The 25,149-nt window shown below is 38.2% G+C and overlaps 1 protein-coding gene across 1 annotated transcript in view; it reads left to right on the top strand.

The window, feature by feature from the left end:
* Window positions 1–25,149, top strand: part of LOC129264390 (splicing factor 3B subunit 2-like) — a 29,681-nt gene that overhangs the window by 2,395 nt on the left and 2,137 nt on the right. The window contains exons 2-19 of the mRNA XM_054902262.2: window positions 2,736–2,792; window positions 3,521–5,361; window positions 5,731–5,899; window positions 6,875–7,213; window positions 7,763–7,861; window positions 8,895–9,028; window positions 9,968–10,186; window positions 10,375–10,491; window positions 12,805–12,963; window positions 15,421–15,573; window positions 17,457–17,557; window positions 18,442–18,580; window positions 19,242–19,349; window positions 19,980–20,087; window positions 21,182–21,324; window positions 21,767–21,968; window positions 23,636–23,733; window positions 24,356–24,443. Of these exons, the coding sequence (XP_054758237.2) occupies window positions 2,736–2,792; window positions 3,521–5,361; window positions 5,731–5,899; window positions 6,875–7,213; window positions 7,763–7,861; window positions 8,895–9,028; window positions 9,968–10,186; window positions 10,375–10,491; window positions 12,805–12,963; window positions 15,421–15,573; window positions 17,457–17,557; window positions 18,442–18,580; window positions 19,242–19,349; window positions 19,980–20,087; window positions 21,182–21,324; window positions 21,767–21,968; window positions 23,636–23,733; window positions 24,356–24,443 (4,274 nt within the window). The remainder of the gene's footprint in view (window positions 1–2,735; window positions 2,793–3,520; window positions 5,362–5,730; window positions 5,900–6,874; window positions 7,214–7,762; window positions 7,862–8,894; window positions 9,029–9,967; window positions 10,187–10,374; window positions 10,492–12,804; window positions 12,964–15,420; window positions 15,574–17,456; window positions 17,558–18,441; window positions 18,581–19,241; window positions 19,350–19,979; window positions 20,088–21,181; window positions 21,325–21,766; window positions 21,969–23,635; window positions 23,734–24,355; window positions 24,444–25,149) is intronic.

The raw sequence follows: 25,149 nt of genomic DNA, 5'->3' as shown, positions 1-25,149 counted from the left end.
CACTGCCATACATTAAAACCAGTAGTACACTACGGGCAGTAGTCAGTAGAGGTGCAGGCCAATATGGGAGACTGTCTCCCATGTCCTGACCATGTGAGAGATTATCTCCAAATCCAATATCAGAGACTTTAATAAAGAATTTGGGTATCCAATTTCAGAGACAGTCTTCAGTTTGGGAGACCAATTTTCTTTGTTTACATTTGCTGCAAAAGGATTAACTTGGCGGCAAATAAAAATGTAATAAGCAGATTCCTCATGAAAAATTACCCCTTTTCACCGTCTACTTTAAAAATTCACCGTCTACTTTTGTTTTTATAAGGATTTTTGTTGTCATCCACACACAAAACAAATGGGGTGGAAAAAAATCATGCTTTTGTTGGTGTTGTTTCTTTTGTTCTTTTGCAAAGCAAGTCTCCAATATGAGAGATTGTCTCCCTTATTGGAGAGAGTCTCTCATATTGGCTGTGCGCCTCTACTGAAAACTTACATCGTGTACTTTAGTTTGACTCTGAGGTCCATAATAATCCATTTGTTGATTTACCATCATAACTTAAAAATTTTATGGATCTGATTCATGAAACTCGGACATAGGAGTAATCCAGTATCACTAAACATCCTGTGCGAGTTTCAGGTCACATGACAAGGTCAAAGAACTTTGGCTATGTTGGGGGTATCTGTTGAATTACCATCATAACTTTGAAAGTTTATGGATCTGATTCATGAAACTTGGACATAAGACTAAAGAGTAATCAAGTATCACTGAACATCCTGTGCGAATTTCAGGTCAAAGGTCAATGAACTTTGGCCATGTTGGGGGTATCTGTTGAATTTTCATCATAATTTTGAAAGTTTATGGATCTGATTCATGAAACTTGGACATAAGAGTAATCAAGTATCACTGAACATTTCATTCAAGTTTCAGGTGACATGTCAAAGGTCATTGAATTTGGCAATTTTGGAGGTAATTATTAGATTGCTGTCATAACTTTCAAAGTTTATAGATATAGTTTATAAAATGTGGATATAGGGGTAATCGAGTATCACTGACAAGTCTTAGGTCGCATGATCAAGGTCAAATTTCAATTATTGTCAATGAATGTAGTATTGTATTATTATATGAATAGTGTTTTTTGTGGATAATTATTTTATAGTAGTTTTCCAAGTCAGCACTGCTGCTATATTGACAAGACCTTTATGGTTTTTTACAGCTATACCTAATTTCAATACTTTTTCTATTCAATATGCATGTACATACCACTGAACTACTTTATTTTATCTTGAATTGCATTTTTTATCCAATGTGTTGTTAAATGTTTGTAATATTGGAATTGAATAAAGTTGAACTGAACTGAAGTTGAACTATATTGAATCGCGCGATGCAGGTGAGACTGCCAGAGGCGCTCCACTTGTTATTTTCTTCTTTCCTTCTATCTTTTCTTTTCCCTTTATTCTTTCTTTCATTTATTGTTATTTCCTTCCTTTTTTTCTTCTTTTTTTTTCTTTCTTTATTTCTTTCCTTTAAATTTTCTCTGCTTATTTATCCCATCCTCTCCTTTTTCTTTCCATTCTTTCTTCCTTCCTTCTTCCATTCTTTTCTTTCTTTCATTCTTTCTTCCCTTCATTCTTTCCTTCCTCTTTTTCATCCTTTCTTTTATTCTTTATTTTCTTTTCTTTTCCCTTATTCTTTCTCCCCTTGTTATTTCCTTCCTTCCTCCATTCCTGTTATTTCTTCTTTCTTTCTTTCTTTCTTTCTTTCTGTTTTCCTTCCTTCCTTCATTCGTTCAAAAGAAGGAAGGATTTTTTTTCTTTCCTTCTTTTTTTCATTCATTTTTTCCTTCTCCATTCTTCTTTTTTTTCTTTCTCTCCTCCATTCTTACTTCCCCCCATTCATTCATCCGAGTCCTTTCCTTTCTGTTCTTTTTCTTTGTTTGTTTCTTTCTTTAAGTTATTTTCAATGATTCCTCTTTTTATTTTGTGCTGTGGTCATATACAAAAGTACATGAAAATGTATGAGAGGAAATTAATCAAATGGCATATTGACACTAATTTCGGTCATGGCAGGCAAGATACAATCGCTTTGAAAAAATACAATATTACAAGGTACATCAGTTCATGTCAAAAGAGAGGAAAAATCTTTTGAAGCGGTAACACATAGTATTGAAGGATTTGGGGGGGCAAAGCAAATATATTATCAGGCAAGTATTTTCAAACTTTTTAGAAATTCACTTGCCCGACTAGGCAGGTGTTTAAAAAAGTTATGTAGCACCCTGGTCACTCTTACATATTTTTTGCGATAGATTGAACATGCTCATCTCAGCTGCCATATTTCTGGCAAAATGGGAAGGGTTCCTTTGTCATTGATCCTTTTGAGTACAAAATTAAATAGGGTCAAAGGTGTTACGGAAATCACAATCATGGATTTTACCCCTGGATTGTACCTGTGGAATATAATTTTTTTCCGTTTGGGGTATAATTCCTGATCAGAAAATTGAAATAGCAGACACTGTAGGTCTATTCGTTGAAGGATAGGAATGAAAGCGCTTTTTTATATTGGAGATAATCCCACCAATCAGAAAGTGTCCAACATTGCCATATCATGTGTAGTTGTGTACATTTAAGCTTACCAATTTTATTGGCAAACAGTCAGTCAGTCAATACCCCCCCCCCCCCATATCCAGTTGTTATGATATTGTATGAGATTTGAATTAACTTTTTCTTTACTCTTTCATTATTAGGATTAAAAGCAGAGCTTGTGGATAGATTGTACTCTTATTATCAACAACAAAGTATAGGTAAGTGCCATAATTGCATCTTAACCATTTAGTCCTTTTCCAGGCCAACATTAATTCCATATCTATGGTATGATTGAAAAATGAATATGAAAATATGTCAAATAAATTGACCTCCCAGGTATATACATGTATGTAATTAATAGAAGCCAATTTATTCTGCAGGAAAATGAATAACATTGGCCATGGCATTATGTGAGAAGATGGGTGTACGGCATTTCCAAACTTAAAAAATGCATGTGTCGGTCTATTTTGTCACAAAATATTTTCTTTTTGTCTTAATTCCGTCTATTGCAAACGTTGAAGTTTACCTGAAAGACTCTTATGCCTATCTTGGCAACTGTTGTTATAATAGTAATCTGATTTGCATGATAGATGCACCAGTGGGACCTGCATGTTATTGTTCCATTGTTTGCCTTTGATATTTTAAATGTTATCATTATTATCTATTATCTTGAGGAAATATTCAGAATAAAAAGGGAAAAGTAATTTGAAATTTACAAGGAATCGTGATCCTAGTCAGCTGAGTGTAGATTATTGAATTAATTTATCGATGCACAATTTCAAGGGGGGTTTTAAATTTCATAAATAGCATTCATTGTTTATGATTTTATTCAAAGATTCATGAAAAGGTATTTAGTAATTCTCAAAAATGTTTATTTGTAGTTCATTTGTATATTATTTTCCACACATCATTCTTGAAAAAAAAAAATTGTTATTTATTTTTGCAGAAGAGCAGCAACAACAACATGGCAGCCAACTTGGAGCCCAGCATGATGAGTTTGCCAACATGTTCCAAGCAGACAGGATGGGAGAACCCCCTTCTTTACATTCCCCTCCAATCCAACCACCCAGAATGGATTTTGTACAGGCATCCAATGAACCCCAATCATTCCCCCAACAGACACCACCACCACAGCAGCAGAGCATGCAGATGCCTTCTTTAGCCCACATGCAAGCGCCCCAGATGCATTCATCGCAAATGCAGCCTCAGATGCAGCAGCCCTCGATGCATTCCCAGCAGATGCAGCAGCAGCAGCATCCACAGATGCAGCGTTCTCAAATGCAACATCCCTCCATGCAGTCGCCTCATATGCATTCTTCCCAAATGCAACCCCCTGCAATGCATTCTTCCCAGTTGCAGCTTCCCCCCATGCAGCCCCAACAAATGCAGGCCCGTGGGATGGAGCTCCCTCAGATGCAGCCCTCACAGATGCAGTCCCTTCAAATGGAGCCCCCACAGTTGCAGCCCCTTCAAATGGAGCCCCCGCAATTGCAGCCCCTTCAAATGGACCCCCCTCAAATGCAATCACGTCAAATGGACCCCCCTCAAATGCAGTCACTTCAAATGGACCCCCCTCAAATGCAGTCCCTTCAAATGGACCCCCCTCAAATGCAGTCACTTCAAATGGACCCCCCTCATCTGCGGCCTCCTCAAATGCAATCTAGGATGGAACCTCATCAAAGACAACCCCCTCAAATGGAACCCCCTCAGATGGACCCCCCTCAAATGCAATCCCATCGAATGGAAGCATCTCAAATGCAGTCTCATCGAATGGAATCTTCTCAAATGCAGTCTCAGCGAATGGAGCCGCCACAAATAGAATCCCCTCAAATGCTGTCTCGTCCAATGGAGCCTCCTCAGCTTCAGCCACACCAAATGGAGCGTCCTCCAATGCAGTCTCATCAGATGGAATCCCCTGCTATTCCCTCCTCCCAAAGGAATACCTCCTCCATGCAGATGTCTCAAATGCAGTCACATCATATGCAGCCTGAAATTCAGCAACCTCGGGCGCAGCCTCCGCCCATCCAGTCTACTCAGATGCCACAGTCTCAGTTGCAGCCTCCTCCTGTACCACCAGTACAGCCTCCTTCCATGCATTCAACTTCCTTCCAGCCACCTCCGGCACCTTTTCATAGATCCGACTCTCCACCACCCATCATGCAGAACCAACAGGCATTCCCCCCTCCTCCACCGCAACCTCCAAAACCTCCACACTTGCTTCTACAAGGTGAGCAGACATCGACAAATATGCCCACTCAGCAACCACCTACAATGCCAATCCCTCCACCTCCAGCACCCCCAACCCAGTCACCAGTAAGTTCCCAGCCACCCTCTTTAGAGCCACCTAATCTACCCATGCAATTGCCTAACTTGGGGGCAATGCAACCCCCTCCTATTCCCCCACCACCACCACCACCTATGTCATTAGCCCAGATGCCAGCCCCTCCACCCGTGATGCCAGCCGATACTGCAACAACTCCAAAGCACATGACGGGGGTGGAGATGATGGAGATACGACATGTGCAGGTGCGGGAGAAGCAAGAAAGAGAGAAAGCAGAGGTTGCTGAAGTCGCTCGTATTGCGGAAGAACAGCAAGAGCTGATTGAGAGGGAGAAGCAGAGGATCCTTCAACAACAACAGGAGCGTATAAGACAGAGACAGGAGCAGCAGAGACTGGAGGATGAACAGAAGATGCAGAAAGCTATGCAGCAGCAGAAGATGTTAGAAGAACAACGCAAGGCTAGAGAACTTGATGAAGAGACAAGACAGAAAGTCGTCCAACAACAGGTACTATACTGATATGACCTTAAATATTATTTACATCCAAAACTATCCTCTTTAATTGTTAATCCCCTATGGCAAATAGTGATTTAGATGCTTCAATTTGGAGAATTCCCTCATTTAATCTAAAGAAAGGTCAGTTGTCAGATAAATGAAAAACTATGAGATCTTCAAACTGTATTTTGGTATTCTCGAGACTCCATCAAAATGTCCTCAATGAAAAAGTTAAGTCCATAATACTTAATTTGGACTCTATATTTTCTTTCTCATATAGCATTCTCTGTTTATTCATAGAAATGACATGTTTCATTGCCACGCTTTTGAGTGAAATTTGTGGATAACCTTCAACGATTTCAAATCATTCTCTGAATCCAGATCCTCATAGAGCATCAGCGGGTTGTAGAGGAAACCATGAAAGAAGCAGATCTCCTTCGGGATCAACAAAGGGCACTAGCTGTTCAAAGAGAAGAGGAAGTCAAGATCAGGAAACAACAAGAAATGCTGGAGATCGAGGCTGCACAACACAGGGAGCAACAGCAAAAAGGTATGCCATCAAGATTAACCTTCATTGAATTAGGACCGTCAAACATGGGGCCCTTCTTACAAAGAGTTGCGATTGATCCAATCAATCGCAACTATGGAAAGCAAGCAAAGTCAACATGTAAAATGCATGTTTGTTCAAAAAAAATTCTAGATATGAATGTATATCCGTAAATTCATAGATTTCTTGACAATTTGGTGTGTTCCCCTTTGTTTACATTGTTTACAAAGGACATTTTGCAAATTTCTTGTATAAAGAATTATGACACTGATGGATTTCCATACGATTAATTGGATCAATCGTAACACTTTGTAAGACGGGGCCCTGCACATAACAACCACCCTTATAAGACAAGAAAGGTGGTCTCTATATACAGTTCTATTTTTCTTCAATATAATATATTGAAAAAAACCTGTATTTTATATATTATAGAGACCACCACGTAATTATTATGGTTCAATGGTGGAAATTTGTGCAGGGAAACCAAATGTGTGGTCTTAATAATCAAGGATTATTTATATATATATGTCGTCTTAAACAGGTTTGGATGGGGTTTTTTTTGCGTGTGTGGGTGGGGTTTTGTGTGTGTGTGTCACTTGTGCTCAGGAGTTAAAGAACGAATTGAATCACCAATGTAACTGATTGGATTGCGTGCAGGAGGACTTTGACAAGGGGTTCCCCTGCTCTTAGATGCAAATGGGTGACTCTTTTTTACACTGGGTTGCCATGTAACATCCTATCCAAGGGGTGGAGTGTTTTCCATTGCATCATGGTAGCCTGGCATGTGAAAGCCTATCCATCTAGAATTCAATATGTCTAAAATGGCTTGACTCAGATATTATTTATTGAACTGTGTATAACTGTGAATTCATTTACACTTTTGAAATGCAGATTTGGTATCCATGTACTTCTTAAAAGCAAACGATTGCAGGTCGATGTTATGTTTTTGAGTGCTTTTCTTTCTCATCACTATCCCAGCCAATATGAGTGGGTTACTACCCATCCCAACCTCTGGGGCTCCAAGCCAGCCTCGTATGCAGCCAGAGATGGAAAGGCCACCTCGCCCCCCTGGACGACGAGAGACGCCGGTGGGCCAGGGCATCCGAGGACCAAGGCCAGGGTTTCAACCGGGTCCTATGGATCGCAGGGGACCGCACGAGAGGCATCGGATGCCGCTGCGTGATGGCAGGGGACCAGGACACGACTCCAGGCCCATGATGGGAAGGGACCGATTTGAGAGGATGCCTCCTCATCTGATGATGGACAAGGGGCATCCGCCACCTCTCTTAGATGATGGCGGGCTTTCAAAGATGGATGGTATGTATACAGGATTTACCCCCCCCAAAAAAATGGAAATCCCACTTACATTTCTCTTCTGCAGAAAAATGTAACAGCATTTGCAATTAAAAGTCGTATCTCCTAAAAGTGCATTTTATTAGCATTTGAATGGTACTCTGATTATGTTTCGAGGACCCATGTATCACTAGACACTGTTCTGCAAATATGAAAACTTGCACACAGTTCACTTACACTTTTACTTGACTTCTTGGACTTCTCAAGCTTTGATGATTTGAGAGCACTTCACCTCTCATATGAAGCACAAAGCAGAGACAAGTCGTTTGAAGAAGGTCTTGCATGTAGAGATTCAAGTGGATGTTTCATAAAGCTGTTCTTAAGTTAAGAAGTTCTGTACAACCATTCACACGACCTTAGAATTTCACGTAGCTCGGTTATTCACAATGATCTAGTCACAATTAATATTGGTTTTACAGACCTTCTTGTGAAATCAGTCTTTACTGCAACAAATTTTAATCATCATTAACCTGTTTTGTATTTTCCCATCTCCCTCTCGCCCCTCTCCTGTAGATGATCTAGCTAAGGACATCAAAGTCCCACAAGCCATGGAGAAGGTGTTTGCTTTCAAGGATAAGCGAGCCCAGCAGATTGGATCAAACATCGATGAAGGTCAGTTCTTTTGTTAATCTCATTAGGATAATCAATCTTAGTTTCATCAGTAGCATTATGATAATGTTCCACAAAATGGCAAATGATTATTATTCTGTTTATTCACAGAGAAATTGTGTTGCCTCCCCCGCTTCGTTCTCAAATTCTACTGTTTAACATTATAGTGGTAGCATTGTGGCCCAGTGGATTAGTCTCCAGACTTTGAAACAGAGGGTCCAAGAGGGTTGCGGGTTCTAATCCCTGCCATGGCGTAATGTCCTTCAGCAAGAAATTGATCCACATACATGTATAGTGGAGGATTGTGGTCCAGTGGATTAGTTTCCGGACTTTTGAATAGAGGTTCAGAGTTTCGAATGCAAGTCATGTCATGATTTCCTTCAGCAAGAAATTGATCCCTCATTGTGCTGCACTTAACCCAGGTGAGGTAAATGGGTACCTGGCTGGAATTTATTTCTGGAAACGCTTGAGCTTGTAAAAGTAGCTTGGCTTGAGCCAGGGAAATTTTGCTGCATTTATTGTAGAGTGCTTAGAGACTTCTGATAAAGACATATATACTTTACGTCTGGTCCACGATGGGATTTTAGAACAAGTCGCATTATGCTCACTTTCTAAAAATGTAAATAATTTTTTTTTTTTTAAAGCCGGTTCAAATTAACTGAAAAATACTAGTATAACAATTTTGGATGATTGCAACCTTTTATTTTGGAGAAAAAGCAAAATTTTACAATTGCATTGACGTCATTACGGCTAGATATTAAATTCGCTTTTATTCTAATAAGGATGACAGCATAGTCACAGATTCGAACATTGGTATTAGTACGATGATTCAGAACATTACACAGTAAGATATTCCGTGTCTCAATATTAGCATCAAAGTTAACTATGTTTTATTCCAAAATCGAGTCGTAGACCAATCATAAGGTGTGCAGTGGCCTTTTGGTGCCATATCAGCAATTGCGATTATCATTATTTCTATGCATATGATGTAAAAGATAACTACTTTGCAAACTTATGATTTTTGTTTGTGTCATAGCTGTTAAAGACGAGTTCCTCCCACCAGCAGAAGACGAGGTATCTGATGATGACGCTGATAATGAAGAGGAAGAAGAAGAGGAGGAACAGGAGGAAAAGCAGAAAAAAAAGATCCAGTCCAATAATCAGAAAATGGTAAAATCCACTTTTTATATCATTGCCTAGACAACAATACTAGTTTTTAATTACTTGTCTTCATCTGGGTAACCCCCCCCCCCCCCCCCCCGGTAATTAATTATCGCTAGAAGTGATATTTCTATTCCATTCCACACCTTTCTTTAATGAATATGAAATTTAATCCCTTCTGAAAGGATTAAATTTGGAAAATGATGGTGTTGGAGTTATTTGTTAAAGGTCAAGTCCACCCCAGCAAGATGTTGATTTGAATAATTAGAGAAAAATCAAACTAGCATAACACTGAAAATTTCATCAAAATCGGAAAATAAGAAAGTTATGGCATTTTTAAGTTTCGCTTATTTTTCACAAAACAGGGATATGCACAACTCAGTGACATGCAAATGAGTCAGTCGATGATATCCATCACTCACTATTTCTTTTGTTTTTTATTGTTTGAATTATACAATATTTCATTTTTTACAGATATGACTATAGGGACCGACTTGACTGAATCATATAGTATTAAGCAATGCTAAGATCACATGTTCAGGGAGGAATTAATCACTGTCTTACTTGACAATGAGGAGAAAATTAGAATATTTCATATTATAAAATACAAAAGAAATAGTGAGTGGATGACGTCATCAGTCTCCTCATTTGCATACCAACCAGGATGTGGATATAACTGTTTTGTGAAATTAAGCGAAACTTTAAATGTCATAACTTTCTTATTTTACATCCGATTTTGATGAAATATTCAGTGTTATGCTTTGTTTGATTTTTCTCTTTGTAATCAAATCAATTTTTGTTGGGGTGGACTTGTCCTTTAAGTATCCTTGGTTATTAATGCAAGGGAAAAGCAGTCTTTTAGATCAGACTGGATTAAATTACTAAGTTTTAGGTTAATGTATTTATTATCTGTTAATCATTTATCGCAATGTATGATTTTTTTTTCAGTCAAAGAATAGACGGAGGAAGCTGAAGAAGAAAAAGAGGAAAGCGGCAAAGCGGGCAGAGAAGGAAGAAGCTGTAGCGGAGAATAGACTAAAGAAGGAGGACGAAGAGAAGAAAGGCAAGAAGAAGGAAGAAAAGGTGGAAGTGGAATATGTCCCGGAGAAGATTGAAGTAGTTGATCCAGCATTCAGACAGTTCCAACGGATATTCCAAGCATTCCAGGTAGGTACATTTCCTTTCATTCCATTGGATGCTATTTTGATGTTCCTAAGGGGTTTAAATTAATTGAACTTGATTTTACATACTTTCTTTATATGAAACAATTGTTTGACTGCAACGACAGGACCTTAGCTTTGTTGAAGTGTTGGAGATGAAAATATATATTTCTTATGATTTATTATTATTATTAGCTCTCTGAACCGATGAAGCCGGAAGTGAAGGAGCCAGAAAAGGAGACACCTAAACCTGAGAAGCAGAAAGAGAAGGATAAAGATTCTGATGAGGATTCCGATGATGATAGTGACATGGTGAGTCTGCTTCTCGCTTCGCTGCTTTATATTCATTTGGTCTACAAGCAGTTGGTCTACTCCTCGGGTAGTCTAATATGACATGGGCTAAACCTATTTGGTCTAAATGCCATCTTGTCTTCACCGCACTTGATCTTAACCTACTTAGTCTAATTCTCATTTGGTCTAATGCCCAGTTAGTCCAATATCCACTTCGTCCACTAATTATTTTTTTCTTTGTGTGAAATGAAAATTTGGTTCATAAACAGTGGATATTATTCAAATTCAGTGTAGCCTTACTGGGAATTAAGACAAAATGGGTGCATGGGCTAAATGACAAAGTGATTGTAAACAAACTAGGATTAGATGGGGCATAACAGACCTGCCAACCAGTACGTTTTAGGCGTATTTAATACATTTTTGCAACCAAAATACGGCAGTACGTTTTTCTTTAAAATATACATTTTTTTTTTCGTAATTTATTGAGAAAAATCATCTCTACATGTCTCTATTTCATAAAACGTACACAAATATGGTTATTAGATCAGTGTAATTTTAGGTAACTTTTTTTTTTTTTTTTTCAATCATTTTGTTAAAACCAGGGTGAAGATATACACATGTTTTAATGTTTTTTTTTCATCTGCAAGAGCAGTGCACATTTTAGTTTGCATGCAGCTTGAGTGCCGCAATGAGCGAGTGCGCCAAGCATTTTATTATGAAATACACTTTTTGGGGGAAAAGTACATTTTTTTAATCACAGAATACAGTTTTTCATTCCCAGAGGTTGGCAGGTCTGGCATAGTGAGATCAAACAGAACACAGACCAAGTGGCAATTAACCCATTTGCCTATAACCAAGGCTCGACATTAGCGGTGGCCCGGGGCCACCAGAAATTCACCAGAAAAGTACATTTTTTTAATCACAGAATACAGTTTTTCATTCCCAGAGGTTGGCAGGTCTGGCATAGTGAGATCAAACAGAACACAGACCAAGTGGCAATTAACCCATTTGCCTATAACCAAGGCTCGACATTAGCGGTGGCCCGGGGCCACCAGAAATTCACCTCGGGCAACCATTAATGAAAAAATATTAAGTTTTGGTGGCCCGAATCGGGCAACCAATAATTTTCAGAATAGCGCAATTTTTCTCCCCATTTTGCACGCATTTATCAACTTTCTACAATTCAAATTGCAAGCCAGTTCCTCATGCGCCCAATTTGTTGATCTACACACAAACACACACACAAAGTTGGCCTACCGCTATAGCATTAAGTAGCTTTTATCCAGCCGGCTGGCGTGAGCTTTGCATGCTTGAAGCAGCTGTGCGTTAGCAGCCTACTCAGACTCAGGGAGCTGCGATACGAAATGTTGCTGCATGCTAAGAAATCTTCCACAGAACTATGAAAATCCAAGTCAAAGTCACATTTTACACCAATGAAATGCCCTTCTACAGACCTTTTTGCTAAAATCTGGTGTATCCTGATTATTTGCAAGCATTAAAAAGAGGAATCATGACCTCTCTTTTGACTCAAAAAGACCGATTTCCAAATGAAAATGATATACATAAAAACACATAGGTGAGTACATCACAGTCCCACATGTGCATTTGTATGTATGTTTTTACTTGGTTTCTTTCGAAGCTGTGTCTTTTCCGGTCTTTTCTAGCCAAAAATAAACAGACAGTTACTTTCTTTCTTGTTTATAAATCATTTCTTAAACAACTCTTGAGAAAGTAAATACTTTGGGAAGGCATTTCATTAATATGAAATGTGAATTTTTCCAACATTTTGGCAAATTTAAAGTTAGGGAAGGAATTTTCTCACACTTTTTTTTGCTGTTATATTATTTTCTTTCATTTTTTTTTACAGTGGTTAAACCATTTATACCCATTTATTCATTTTTAATGTTTTTCTTTATATTTTTCGGGCCACCAAACTTTAATATCGGGCCACCCAAAAAAATTATTCAAAGATTTTGGTGGCCCGAACGGGCCACCACCAAAAAAAGTTAATGTGGAGCCTTGCTATAACATATTGTAATCGAACCCCCGCCCCTCCCCACCCCTTCCCCAAGCCGAACATTCCGGTGCCAGTGCCATTTTAACACAAAATTGCAAATTAGCTGTAAGATGTTGAAAAAAAAACAATAAAATCATTCAGAATGGAAAGACACAAATTAGATTGTGCAAAAATTAAATCATATCAATAAGCTTCAATACACAATAATGATACTACATAATCCACATGGTATAGTTAATATAATATTTCAATCACAGCAGAATACAGTTCGCTTCTTTTAAATCGCTATCTTGATGTGAAATTATTTGAAATGGTAGGAGGAAGAAGATGATGGAAAGCCCAAGATTTCCAAGAAGAAGTTGCGTAAGCTGAACCGTCTGAGTGTCGCTGAGCTGAAGCAACTGGTTACCAGACCGGATGTCGTTGAGATGCACGATGTCACCGCTAGGGATCCTAAACTTCTTGTCTACCTCAAGGTATGTAATGTATCAGCCACGTTAAAGGCTTGTTCAGTCTGGATCTGATTAGTCAATACAACAAAGCTCGGCAGGGTTCAGACGTGAGATTTTGATGCTTATCCTAAGTTATGTGAATAAACACTCATTTCTCAAAACATAGACATTTGTATTTGGATGGTGTTGAAGACAAATTCCAATTGTGGTAACGATCTCAATACGGGTGTGATCAGAATCCAAAAAAATTACCACCCAAGTGTTTGTAATTATACACTACTCAAAAAAAGTTAAGGACCACTTTTTAAAACGTACATAAAGATTTTATACAAGGTGTTTTATTTCTGGAAATACCTCAGTACAACTGTCCTAAATGTCCTTAAACACGCTGTAATCAATTTCACGCATGGGTGGTTTCAGTTGTTGCACAATGTCTCTCGCATCACTGCACATCCTGAAAAGTGGGCCCCGAGGGGTATCAGCTACCGACATGAAGTGGTAAAAACGAATGTCTGAGTGTCTTTCAGGCAGTTCAGTAACGAGTGTGACCACCTCCTGCAGCAATAACGGCTTCACAGCGCTCTCTCATGGAGCTGATGAGGCGATTGATGTCTCTGACGTCCAGTGCATCCCATGCAGCCTCCAGAGCCACACCCAGCTGCTGCAGTCCAAGTGGATGGGCTTCGAGCTGCTCGAGACTCCTCCCCATCATGTCCCAGACGTGCTCTATCGGGTTTAAGTCCGGGGACCTCGCTGGCCACTCCATACGCTCAATCCCCTGGCCCTCAAGGAACTCGGTCACCACCCTAGCTCGGTGGGCACGGGCATTGTCATCCATGAAAATGATGTTTTGTCCCACATTTTCTGCAAATGGCACCACTATAGGTTCAAGGACCTCATCCCTGTACCTCACTCCTGTCATTGCTCCCCCTGGGACCACGTAGAGACGAGTACGGTTGGCGTAGGTGATGCCTCCCCACACCATGACGCTGCCTCCCCCATAACAGTCATGTTCTGCAATACAGGGGTCTGCAAATCTCTCTCCTGGTCGCCTCCAGGCTCTCGAACGTCCATCATTGTGGTCAAGGGAAAATCTGCTCTCATCTGTGAACAGAACTCTACGCCATTGCTGTCTGGTCCATCTGACATGCTCCCGGGCCCAGTTGAGACGAATTCTTCTGTGAGCAGGGGTGAGTGGGACACACTGAGCTGGCCGTCTGGCATGCATATTGGCTCTGTGAGGTCGGTTACGGATTGTTTGAGTGGAAACAATCACTCCAGTTGCTGCAGCGAAGTCATTGTTGAGGCGGCGTGCACTGTGAAAGCGGTTGCGGAGGCTGAGATTCGTCAAGTAGCGATCATCTCTAGGGGTTGTCGAAACTGGTCGGCCACTGCGGGGTCTCTTGGAGTATAGCCCTGTCTCTCGGTGTCTTTGATTTGCTCTGCTAATGACACTGTGTGACACGCCCATCATTCTGGCTACTCTTCGCTGACTGAGGCCAGCTTCCAGCATCCCTAGGGCTCTGGCTACATCTGTTTCACTTAGGTGGTGTCTTGGCATTGCTGTTGTAGGCAAGTTGTTGATTGTACAGACTAAAGACGGAAAATGCTTTGGAAGACACTTGTCTTATGGCCCACTGCAATGATGCCAGAGACATCATGAAAGAACTGCATGTGTGAAATTGATGTCATTGTGTTTGATGGCATTCTGGACAGCTGTATCTTGGCATTGCTATTGTCAGCAAGTTGTTGATTGTAGAGACTAAAGACAGAAAATGCTTTGGAAGCCACTTTTGTACGGGCACATTGCAATGATGCAAGAGACATGAAAGAACTGCATGTGTGAAATTGATTTTATTGTGTTTGATGGCATCCTGGACAGCTGTATCTTGGCATTGCTGTTGTCAGCAATTTGTTGATTGTAGAGACTAAAGACAGAAAATGCATTTGAATCCACATTTGTACCACTTCACAATGGGCCCACTTTTCAGGATATGCAATAATGCGAGAGACATCATGCAACAACTGAAACCACCCATGTGTGAAATTGTTACAGGGTGTTTGAGGAGATTCAAGACAGCCATATTCGGGTATTTCTAGAAATACAACACCCGGTTTGAAAATTGTATACACACATTAAAAAGTGGTCCTTAACTTTTTTTGAGTAGTGTATGTGCCAAATGGCTCTAGAAGAAAAATGTGTAATTGCTGAGAACTTTGCAAAATAAGCGCAGCATTTCATCGGGTTCTTTTCCAAGCAATATTGATGTGCTGTCCCACATACATTTTTCTGTGTAAGTAATCTTAAGAATTTTGGTTTTCAACTAAGATTTTATGATTTCACAATCTTAAGTTTACATTAATGTACCGGATGTAGGATGCATGATAATACGGTGACAAATAACCTTGATTTTAAAAACTTCCTCCTGAAATAACTGTTTGCTGTAACTACATTTTTTTCTTCACCTTGAACTCTTTCAGGCATATAGGAATACAGTAGGCGTACCAAGGCATTGGTGTTTCAAGCGCAAGTATTTACAGGGTAAGAGAGGGATCATCAAACCACCCTTTGAACTGCCAGAGTTCATCCAAAGGACAGGCATCATGGAAATGAGACAGGCCCTTCAGGAAAAGGTATGCTTCGTAACATAATGATGATAATCAGGGGGACCCCTTTTGAGAAGTAAAATTAAAAATTTGTAATGTAAAAATGCCATTAAAACGCCCCCTCTTTTGAAAATTGAAGGCCTTTTTTTTTTTTTTTTTTTTTTTTGCTTGTCAAATGTTTGTAGGTACGAAATACTCGTAATTATTTGTGGTTGAAAACCTTTTTTTTTTGGGGGGGGGGGGCTTGTCAAAACTTTCCTCCTAAAAATTTGCCCCCCCCCCCCTTTTTTGGAAAATCCTGGATCCGCTCCTGATAATAATGATAATAACTTATGGAGTGTTGTAAGAAAATATTTGCAGTCAATTGCAAATTTACAAACTATCAAATTTAGAAGTGATTTTATAAAGGATTACCACAGTTCTACGCTCCTGACTCTTGAATGAATTTGAAACCCTCTGTCACCGTCCACAAAAAATATTTTTGGTTTGTGAGGGGAGAAAAAGATGTAGAAATAGTGAACCCATTGAATCATGTGGTTGCCTAATAGGAGAATTCTAATAATAAAGTCGGTCATTTAGTCATCCCAGTTTTAAATCTGGAGAAGTCCTCAACTGCAGGGTTGGTCGCATTCACCCCTCCCTCCATATATACTCTATTTGGTGCATCCTCCTCCCTCAACCCAACCCTCTCCTCCATTTGCTTCTTCCACAATGATCATGATAATAACTTACAGTGTACTGTAAGAAAATGTATGTAATCAATTGTAAATTTCTATTGCAAATTTACAACTGATAGATCAATTTTAACTACAGTTATTCAGTTTGAAGTTCTTGTTTCAAAAAGCAGTACAGCAAGTGAGTGCAAATTTGCGATTAATTTCAAGACTTCTGATTGATTTTGGGACCCAAAATTGACTTGCAATTGATTGCAAAATTCTTGCAACACTCCACTAGTCTTACATAGAACATTAATTTTAGAGTTGAGGCATGGGTGGAAATCTGTCCCCAAAGGTAGGGGGGACCAGGGGCTGGAAAATTTGACAAGCAAAGGAAAAAAAAAAAAAAGGTTTTCACCCAAAATGTAAGGTCATTTAGTCCAAAATACATATATTATTTCGATTGTGAATGATATTTTTTTCTCTCCATCATAAAACACCCAAAATAGTAGGGGGACATTTGATATTGTGTTCCCCCTATTATTTTTGGTAGGGGGATGCGTCCCCCCCCCCCCCCATCCCCCTGGGATTTCCGCCCATGATTTGAGGTACAATTTCAAGATAAACTGAAAGAAAATAAAGTCGAAACATTTGAAATCGATTCAGAAAATTTGAAATCAAAGGGAAAAGGCAAGTGCTTCATGTAATGCTTGACTCAAATTTTCAATTGAGATAAAAAGATCATCTTGAACCACAGTATTCTAAGGTCAGTTGGGAAGATATAGTAGATAATCAATTACCGTTACTAGTGGAAGTGTATAACATCTTGTTCCCCCCCCCCCTCTTGTATCTAATCACAGTCCTTTGCCCCTTACTCCTGACAAGTAGGCAAACTTGCTCAATTAATTTATGATTATTTCTTACCATCCATAAAGAATATTTTTGGTTTGTGAGGGGAGAGAAAGATGGAGAGATGGGGAATATGTCATGTCACATGATTGTCCAAATAAGAGAAAACTGATGATCAAAATATTATAGCAATTGTAGCAAAAATGATATGGAAAAAGAAAGCACCAGAGGGGTTTTTAACAAAGATTTAAGTGTGATTTAGAGTCGCACTTAAATTTCAGTTGCATGCAGTATCAGATCATCCATACAGGACGCGTACTGTCTTCCAATCAGATCACTTGATGTGTTTTTGAGCAAGATTCTAAGTCACCCTTGCTATTTTCTTTCTCGTTTCTTCCATGTTAGGAAGAACAACAAACGATGAAGACAAAGATGCGACAGAAAGTTCGCCCTAAGATGGGCAAGATTGACATTGATTACCAGAAACTCCACGATGCCTTCTTCAGGTAATGCATCTTCTATATTCGATTGAGTGTATATTTGGATGAAATGAAGGATACGACACGTCGTATTCCTTTTCATTACAACTTTAGAGACCAACTTGTAATTTGGAAGCGCCATGTGTAACAACTTGGAATTTGCTAAATTGTATGAAAGTTTGCATTGAACCCTGTGGGAAGTTTAGGGGCTCTTAGTTTTCGAGGGCTTTTTAGGGCATTTCACAGGGGTGTGAGAGTTCAGATTTTTATCTGATTTCAGATTGGTTTTTTTTTATTTTCAGCTTATTTTTGGCCTTCCTCTGTATCAAAAGTATGGGAGCTCTTTCTATTTCAGACTTCTTCAACACTCTTCAGCTTTTTTCAGATCTTTTTATTTGTGACCACTCACACCCCTGATTTCAGTGGCAAATTTGCCCAGAGCCCCTCTCATGTGATCGTTTCCCAACTGTAGTGCATTTAATCTTATCTTGTGATTAATGTCTTGGAAGCCTTTCATTTTCAATGTGCACGTGGCAACTTCACTATCACAAAGATTGGAGCGTCATGACCCAGTGGAATGGTCTCCAGACTTTGAAACAGAGGGTCGTGGGTTCAAATCCCAGTCATGGCGTAATTTCCTTCAGCAAGGAATTCATCCACAGTGTGCTGCACTCAACCCAGGTGAGGTAAATGGGTACCGGCAGGAAGTAATTCCTCAAAAAGCTGTGTGCACCTGAATAGGTAGCCTAGCTAAGCCGGGTAATAATGATAGCAGGGCCAGCTGGGAGAACAGTTTTCGGAACTGAAGTGGCTACCCTGGGTAAATATACCGTTATTATTATTATTATTAATAAGACAGTGTAACCTTTTAAATATGATTTTACTAGCATTTTGATTTTTTTTTTTTTCAGATGGCAGACAAAGCCCAAGCTGACCATTCACGGTGACCTGTACTATGAAGGGAAAGAATTTGAAACCAAACTAAAAGAGAAGAAACCGGGCGAGCTTAGTGAGGAGCTGAGGACAGCTCTTGGCATGCCAACGGGGGCTGTAAGTTACTATGGCAACGACACAGTTACGATTTTATCTTATGCACTCAATCATACATGAAAAGATGGGTATTTCACAATCAAAATGAAGACGTTCAAAACTGTGCTCAATGAAAATGCTCTTATATGAATCACTATAATAATTTGCTGTTGTTTTGTTTCTCTACTGATGACTCTTCTCGTTCTCTTATTATTTTATACATATTGGAATTATGGAAAATAATGGAATTTATTTGTAAAAGGTTTCCTTGACCAGTTTAGTCAGCATGGAATTAGCCACTTAAAATCTCAGTTATTGTTATTATCATAAAGATTCAGTCGATATTGTATTGATTATATGGTAACATTTGATTTCATTGCAGGCTCATAAATGTGTGTCTCTATATACCACCCAAAGAATCTAATGTAGTTGAGTGATCAAATGAAAATTTCATCAGAAATGTTACATGAAATTGCAGTAGGCATGATACAAAAATGAGCTGATGTCTTATTATTTGATTAAAATCTAAAAGAAAAAAAGTATTGAAAAGATTATGAAATAAATCACAATTCAAAAAATTATTCTCCAGAAATATGTATAAAAATCATCTTCCTTGTATCCAAATAACTTGAATAAATTAGCAGTCATTCGATATTGATAGACATTTTTTGAATCCCTTTAGAATGCTGACAAGTACCCCCCACCCTGGTTGATTGCCATGCAACGGTATGGACCCCCGCCCTCATATCCTCATCTAAAGATTCAGGGACTCAATGCCCCTATCCCTGAGGTAAGTAGTTAAAGTGTCATCAGTAAGCTGACAAAGGTCATTGATGAAAGTTAAGAAACAACATAGAAAGATATGAAATATTTAATACAATTATTACTAAAAACAGAGTATATTTTGCAAAGTTTTTATTGAAAATCTTCTTTATAGAGGTTGTTTTATATTATTATTTAATTACTATTAATTTAATGTTTTCCTTAAAAAAAACTGGATGTTTTGTAATGAAAACTTGGGGAGTATTTTTACAGCTGAAAATGCATGAAAAATGCTCTACAATATGATCTTAATCGTAATTGGTTATAAAAATGCCAATAAATAATGTCCTTTGTTCTTCGTTTATTTCCCTTTTTATACTATAATTTGGTATTCAATACTGCCATTTCATGGCTTTTTTTTTCTTTATTCTACAAAGTTTTATTTGAATTCGTTATGAGGTATCTGTAAAAACCAGACCTTATCTTTTAGTGGTGAATTTCATGCAGACTTTCATTTATTTATGTTTTATTGGATTGATGAAAGTAAATAGAATAAGTCTGAACAATTTGTACTTTGTGGAAACCTCATACTTACCAATTTTATAGTAATTTGTTCATGTGTTTTCATTTGAATGCTGAAATTTTTGTATTTGTGCAGAGTTGTTCATTTGGTTATCATGCTGGAGGTTGGGGGAAACCCCCTGTTGATCAGAGTGGTAAACCTCTCTATGGAAATGTCTTTGGCACAGATGCAGCTGACCTCAAGGTAACTTAATTTCATATCCCAGAAGTTTGATTTCTTTTAGTAAACATCAAGATAAGTTAGATAATTGTGGTCTACTAGGTCTAACCCATTTCATTACAATGTAGTTATTTATTTGTAATATTTAGTTTACAGAGAATTGAATGATTTGTTATGTTATGTTACTTTGTCTTCTCAAATTGAAATTCTTGATAACTGACAAAGTGATTGTAAATGAATTTGCTGTCGATTTGGGATCATGCCAAATAGTTGGCAGGTACATGAACTATGGTAACTTTGTTGCTAATATAGACTTAAATAATTACCCAGTTTATAGAGAATTTAATGTTATTATGTGTCCTGTAAGTTTTGTGAATGTATTCTTGACCTCAGATTTTCTTAAAGTATTCTTGATTATTGATATTGAGATTGTAATTGAATTTGTTGCCAATTTAGCATCATGACAAGAGGTTTGCAGGTAGATAGCACTCAATTCTTAGATATTAATGCCAGCTGTAGTAACGATCTAAAAAAGTATTTTGATTAGAATCCATTGAATGAGCACCTGAGTATTTGTATGTATGAATAAAGAATTACGTGTCAAAATTATTTTGTCAGAAAATGTGTATTTGCAAAGTAATGGACAAAATAAGCATGGAATTCCAGCCGGGTGTTAAGTCTTTTTTTTTCTTCTAGCAATAAATACTCAATGTCCCACATTTGCCTATCAGTGTTGGTAATCTTTGATGTGATCATTTTCAGCTTATATATCATGATTTCATGGAACCAGAATTGGATACATGATGAGTTAGGGACAGTTAACCTTAATTTTAGTGACTCTCTTATGAAATCATTGTTTGCTGCAACTACATGTATTAGATTATGCCATGGGTAGCGCGCGTGCCATTTTTCGCTGTGATCCCGCGATTGATGGCCGAGATCATTAGGGGGGGCTGATTCAGCCCCCCCCCCCCGTCTTCTTAGGCGTCGAAATAGCCCAGTCTATTAAGGGTTAAGCTTTTAATACAGGTTTTCATTGAGAATTTGAGGGATTTATGTCATATTAGTATATGTGGAATACGTTCTTAACCCTTTTCCTGTCTTGTTGTTTTGTTTAGGCTGAGGAAGAAGAAGAGATGGACAGAACGAGATGGGGAGAGTTGGAGAGTGAATCTGAAGAGTCATCATCAGAGGAGGAGAGTGAAGAAGAGAGAGAGCCTGGAGAGATAGATGAAACTGGTCTTATTACTCCTGCCGATGGGTATATAAAATATATTAATTTTTAATCAGGAATCATATTTTGATTTCTACAAAACTTAACCGAGTTGGGGGGGGGGGGTATATTTGCGATGCCAGAGTACATGTTTCTGAAGTTATGCATGATTTTGGTTGAGTAAGGTAGAACAAAAGTACTCAATATTATTGAATTTCAAGGTAAACTTCACAAACATAATTTTTTTTCACTAGTTTTATCAAAATCAATGTTTTAGGCTTCAATAATGTCACTGGCGTATTTCAGTGTGATGATAATGAATTAGCTTCATGAAAAAGTATATATATATTTGCGAAAAGATAATGCAGATCAATTATTGAAATAAACAGGGATATGAATATGTGTCTAGTGCAAGATTTAAAGAATGCTAAAATACTAGTAAGCATAACTTAAATGTAACTAGTATTCATTCTATTACCTTTTCTTCTAGTGGTTTGATCACACCGAGCGGCCTGACCTCTATCCCTACTGGTATGGAGACACCAGACATGATAGAGCTACGTAAGAAGAAGATAGAAGACGCCATGGAGCAGGGCGCCGAGACTCCTCAGTTGTACACCGTTATCCAAGAGAAGAAGACCAACGTTGGAGCTGCCATGGTTGGCTCTACTCACGTGTATGACCTTCCTCCAGTAAGTAACTTACTCACTTGCAATGCGGGTTCATGGTGGGTTCTATTTGTAGCAAAGTTCCTGTGGAAAATACTCCACTCTGAAACCAAAGCAACTCTTGGAGACTGTGCATTTAGCTACGCAGCTCCGAAACTGTGGAACCAACTTCCCCTTAGAATTAGAATGGCCCAATCTGTACCTGCTTTCAAAATATTATTGAAGACACATCTGTATAGGGAAGCGTTTAAGTAGATCATCATTTTTATTAAGTAGTATAAGCAATGGGAGTAGCCAAAGCGCAGTAGAGTATATCTATATAGTGGCTGTGCTATATAAATTTTATTATTATTATTGTTATTATTATCATCATTATTATTAAATATTATGTGTCAGTTCTCACACACCTACCAACTTCAATACAGAGAAACCTTATAGACAGGTGGCTGCTATAGACAGGTTCTTCTACTCACACTATCTTCATGGGAATCGGTTTTAGTGGCCATTATAGACAGGTGGCTGCTATAGACAGGTTCTTCTACTCACACTATCTTCATGGGAAATGGTTTTAGTGGCCATTATAGACAGGTGGCTGCTATAGACAGGTTCTTCTACTCACACTATCTTCATGGGAATCGGTTTTAGTGGCCATTATAGACAGGTGGCTGCTATAGACAGGTTCTTCTACTCACACTCTATCTTCATGGGAATCAGTTTTAGTGGCCATTATAGACAGGTGGCTGCTGTAGACAGGTTCTTCTACTCACACTCTATCTTCATGGGGATCAGTTTTAGTGGCCATTATAGACAGGTGGCCAGAAACACATGTTGGACTGTATAATATATATTTTTTTATGTCTTGATGTCTTTCTATTGTTATTTCCTTATTCTATGTATTTTACCATAGTTGTTAGCATAATTATGATTTTAGTCTGCTTTTACCTCTCTTGGCCTCTAGCATTATGCTAGGTATAATTTGATACAATTTGGCATAATTTTATAGGTTTTCATATGAATTCATCAGAAATTCAATCTTAAAAGACACTTGAAATACTGAAGACCTTTTATTTATTAATTATATATTTATTTTTTTGTTGATTTTTGTTTCAATTTTTTGCTTATCAACATATTTCTTGATTAAAGGTAAATGCCAGTTGTGGTAACGATCTCAAAATAAGTTTGTACAGAATCCAATGAAATCACCACCAAAGTGTCTGTTTGTGTAAATAAAAGATATGTGCCAAAGGATTCTGGAAGAAATTGTGTAATTACTGAGAAATTAGCAAATAAGCACAGGATTCGGGTCAAGCGTCGGGCCGACATTCAAAGCAATAATAATACACTGTCCCACGTGCGCTTATCTGTGTTGGTGATCTTCAGTGTGAACATTTTTCAGCGTAGATTTCAAGATTTCACTAAGTTCAGTTTATGTAACTGTACCAGATCTAGATCCTCGATGATATACTGACAATTAAGCCTGGTTTTACAGACTTTCTCATGAAATCAGTGAACACTGCAACTACTGGCATTTCTCATTAAGAAAAAAAAATGTTGGTGCTTTTTACTATTTGGCTTTAGCATAATAATCACTGAATCCTTAATGGATATTTCTCAGATGTAACTCGATAAAACTCTTCAAGCTTGATTATGTAACATAGTGTGTTAATGGTGTGTATGTATCTTATTTATAGGCTGGTGTGAAGAAACCAACAGGAACAGCCAGTGAAGGAGTAGCTATTGCCTTGGATCCAAGCGAGTTGGACATGGACACAGAAGCTATGACAGCCAAGTGAGTAACATCTCTTATTCAGTTCAAAATCATTTTAGATTACTTTTATAGGGAATAAAAATCTCTTTGTGTCGTTCAGTCATTTTGATTACTCTGGCCCGTATTCTGATGTCGGGTTTAAACTTAAACTTAGGTTTCAAATTGTGGTTGAAGTATGGATAGCCAATTGTTACATAAATCACAAACGGTAGAGATATCACATATCAGCTCATTTTGCTCTCAAATCATTCATAATTGTCTAGGAAGTATAAATAGATTATTGTCTTCACCATCGATGAATCGGGAAAGAGCACAGTAAACATAAGAAACATACAACTTAATAAAAATGTTGACACTTCTGGCTTCCCATAATTTTAGCACAGAGTTAGACCATGGTCTACGTTAAACCTGACTTCAGAATACGGGCCTATATCTTTAATTATTTTGTAATTACATCTATTCTGAATAAAACCAATGTTTCTCTACACTGAGGATGCCAGGCCTGAAATCACAAAAGAGATTTAACCTAGGTGGGGATACAAAGGTTTCCTTGTGGAAGCGTCGAATTGTAACAGTGTTAATATCTCCAAGTTCACATTTTTTCTGAATAAATACTATGATATTGTCTTTAATCCCGCATCAGGTACGAGGAGCAAGTCAGAGAACAACAGAGCCAACTTGAGAAGGAAGACTTCAGTGACATGGTAGCTGAACATGCCGCGAAACAAAAGGTAAGGTCATCTTGTGTACTTTCTTATTGCTGAAAATCCTATCTGTCTGGGTGGTTGTTGGATGCATTTTTTGGCATTTTCTTCCTTTTTTGGGGGGAAGGGGGTTTGTCTTCATTCTTACAATATCTAAAGTGCTGTTTTACAGATCAAATTTGGTCTAAGAACATGTTCCTGTATAGGAGTGACTGTGATCTGATTATTTTGTTGCTATCAAGATCAAAGTTTACAGAGGTCATTAGATACATGAAAATTTGGGTTTCTCTTGATAAGTTGAAGAACCATTCGAGGGTCCAACTTCAAACTGGGCTCATGTTACACATGTGGAAGTGATGATAATCTTTTAATATTTCAAGATCATTACATGTGTAATAGATCCTTGATTTGGCAGTGGCAGAGCAATCAAGAATGTGTATATGGCCCTTATGAAGTTTTTCAATTTGATTAACTGCTTGAATATATCTGTAGAATTTGACAGATATAAGTTAATCTGAATGTGAACAAATTTCAGGTATTTATTTGCTCCATCACGAATAAATAACTTTGCTAATGTGCTATTCTACTAAGGTGTTGAAAGATATTAATCCTCTTTGTACATTTTCAATCCAAGTGACCTGTAGCATAAAGAGACCCAATCGATCTTATGATCATTTGTAAATAAAAAGGATAGTAAATCGAGCGCTTTTATCAACTCTCTATGTCGTAATTC

This window comes from Lytechinus pictus, chromosome 7 (assembly GCF_037042905.1).
Source record: "Lytechinus pictus isolate F3 Inbred chromosome 7, Lp3.0, whole genome shotgun sequence".
In the NCBI taxonomy this organism is placed as follows: Eukaryota; Metazoa; Echinodermata; class Echinoidea; order Temnopleuroida; family Toxopneustidae; genus Lytechinus; species Lytechinus pictus.
This window is presented reverse-complemented; position numbering and strand designations above follow the sequence as displayed.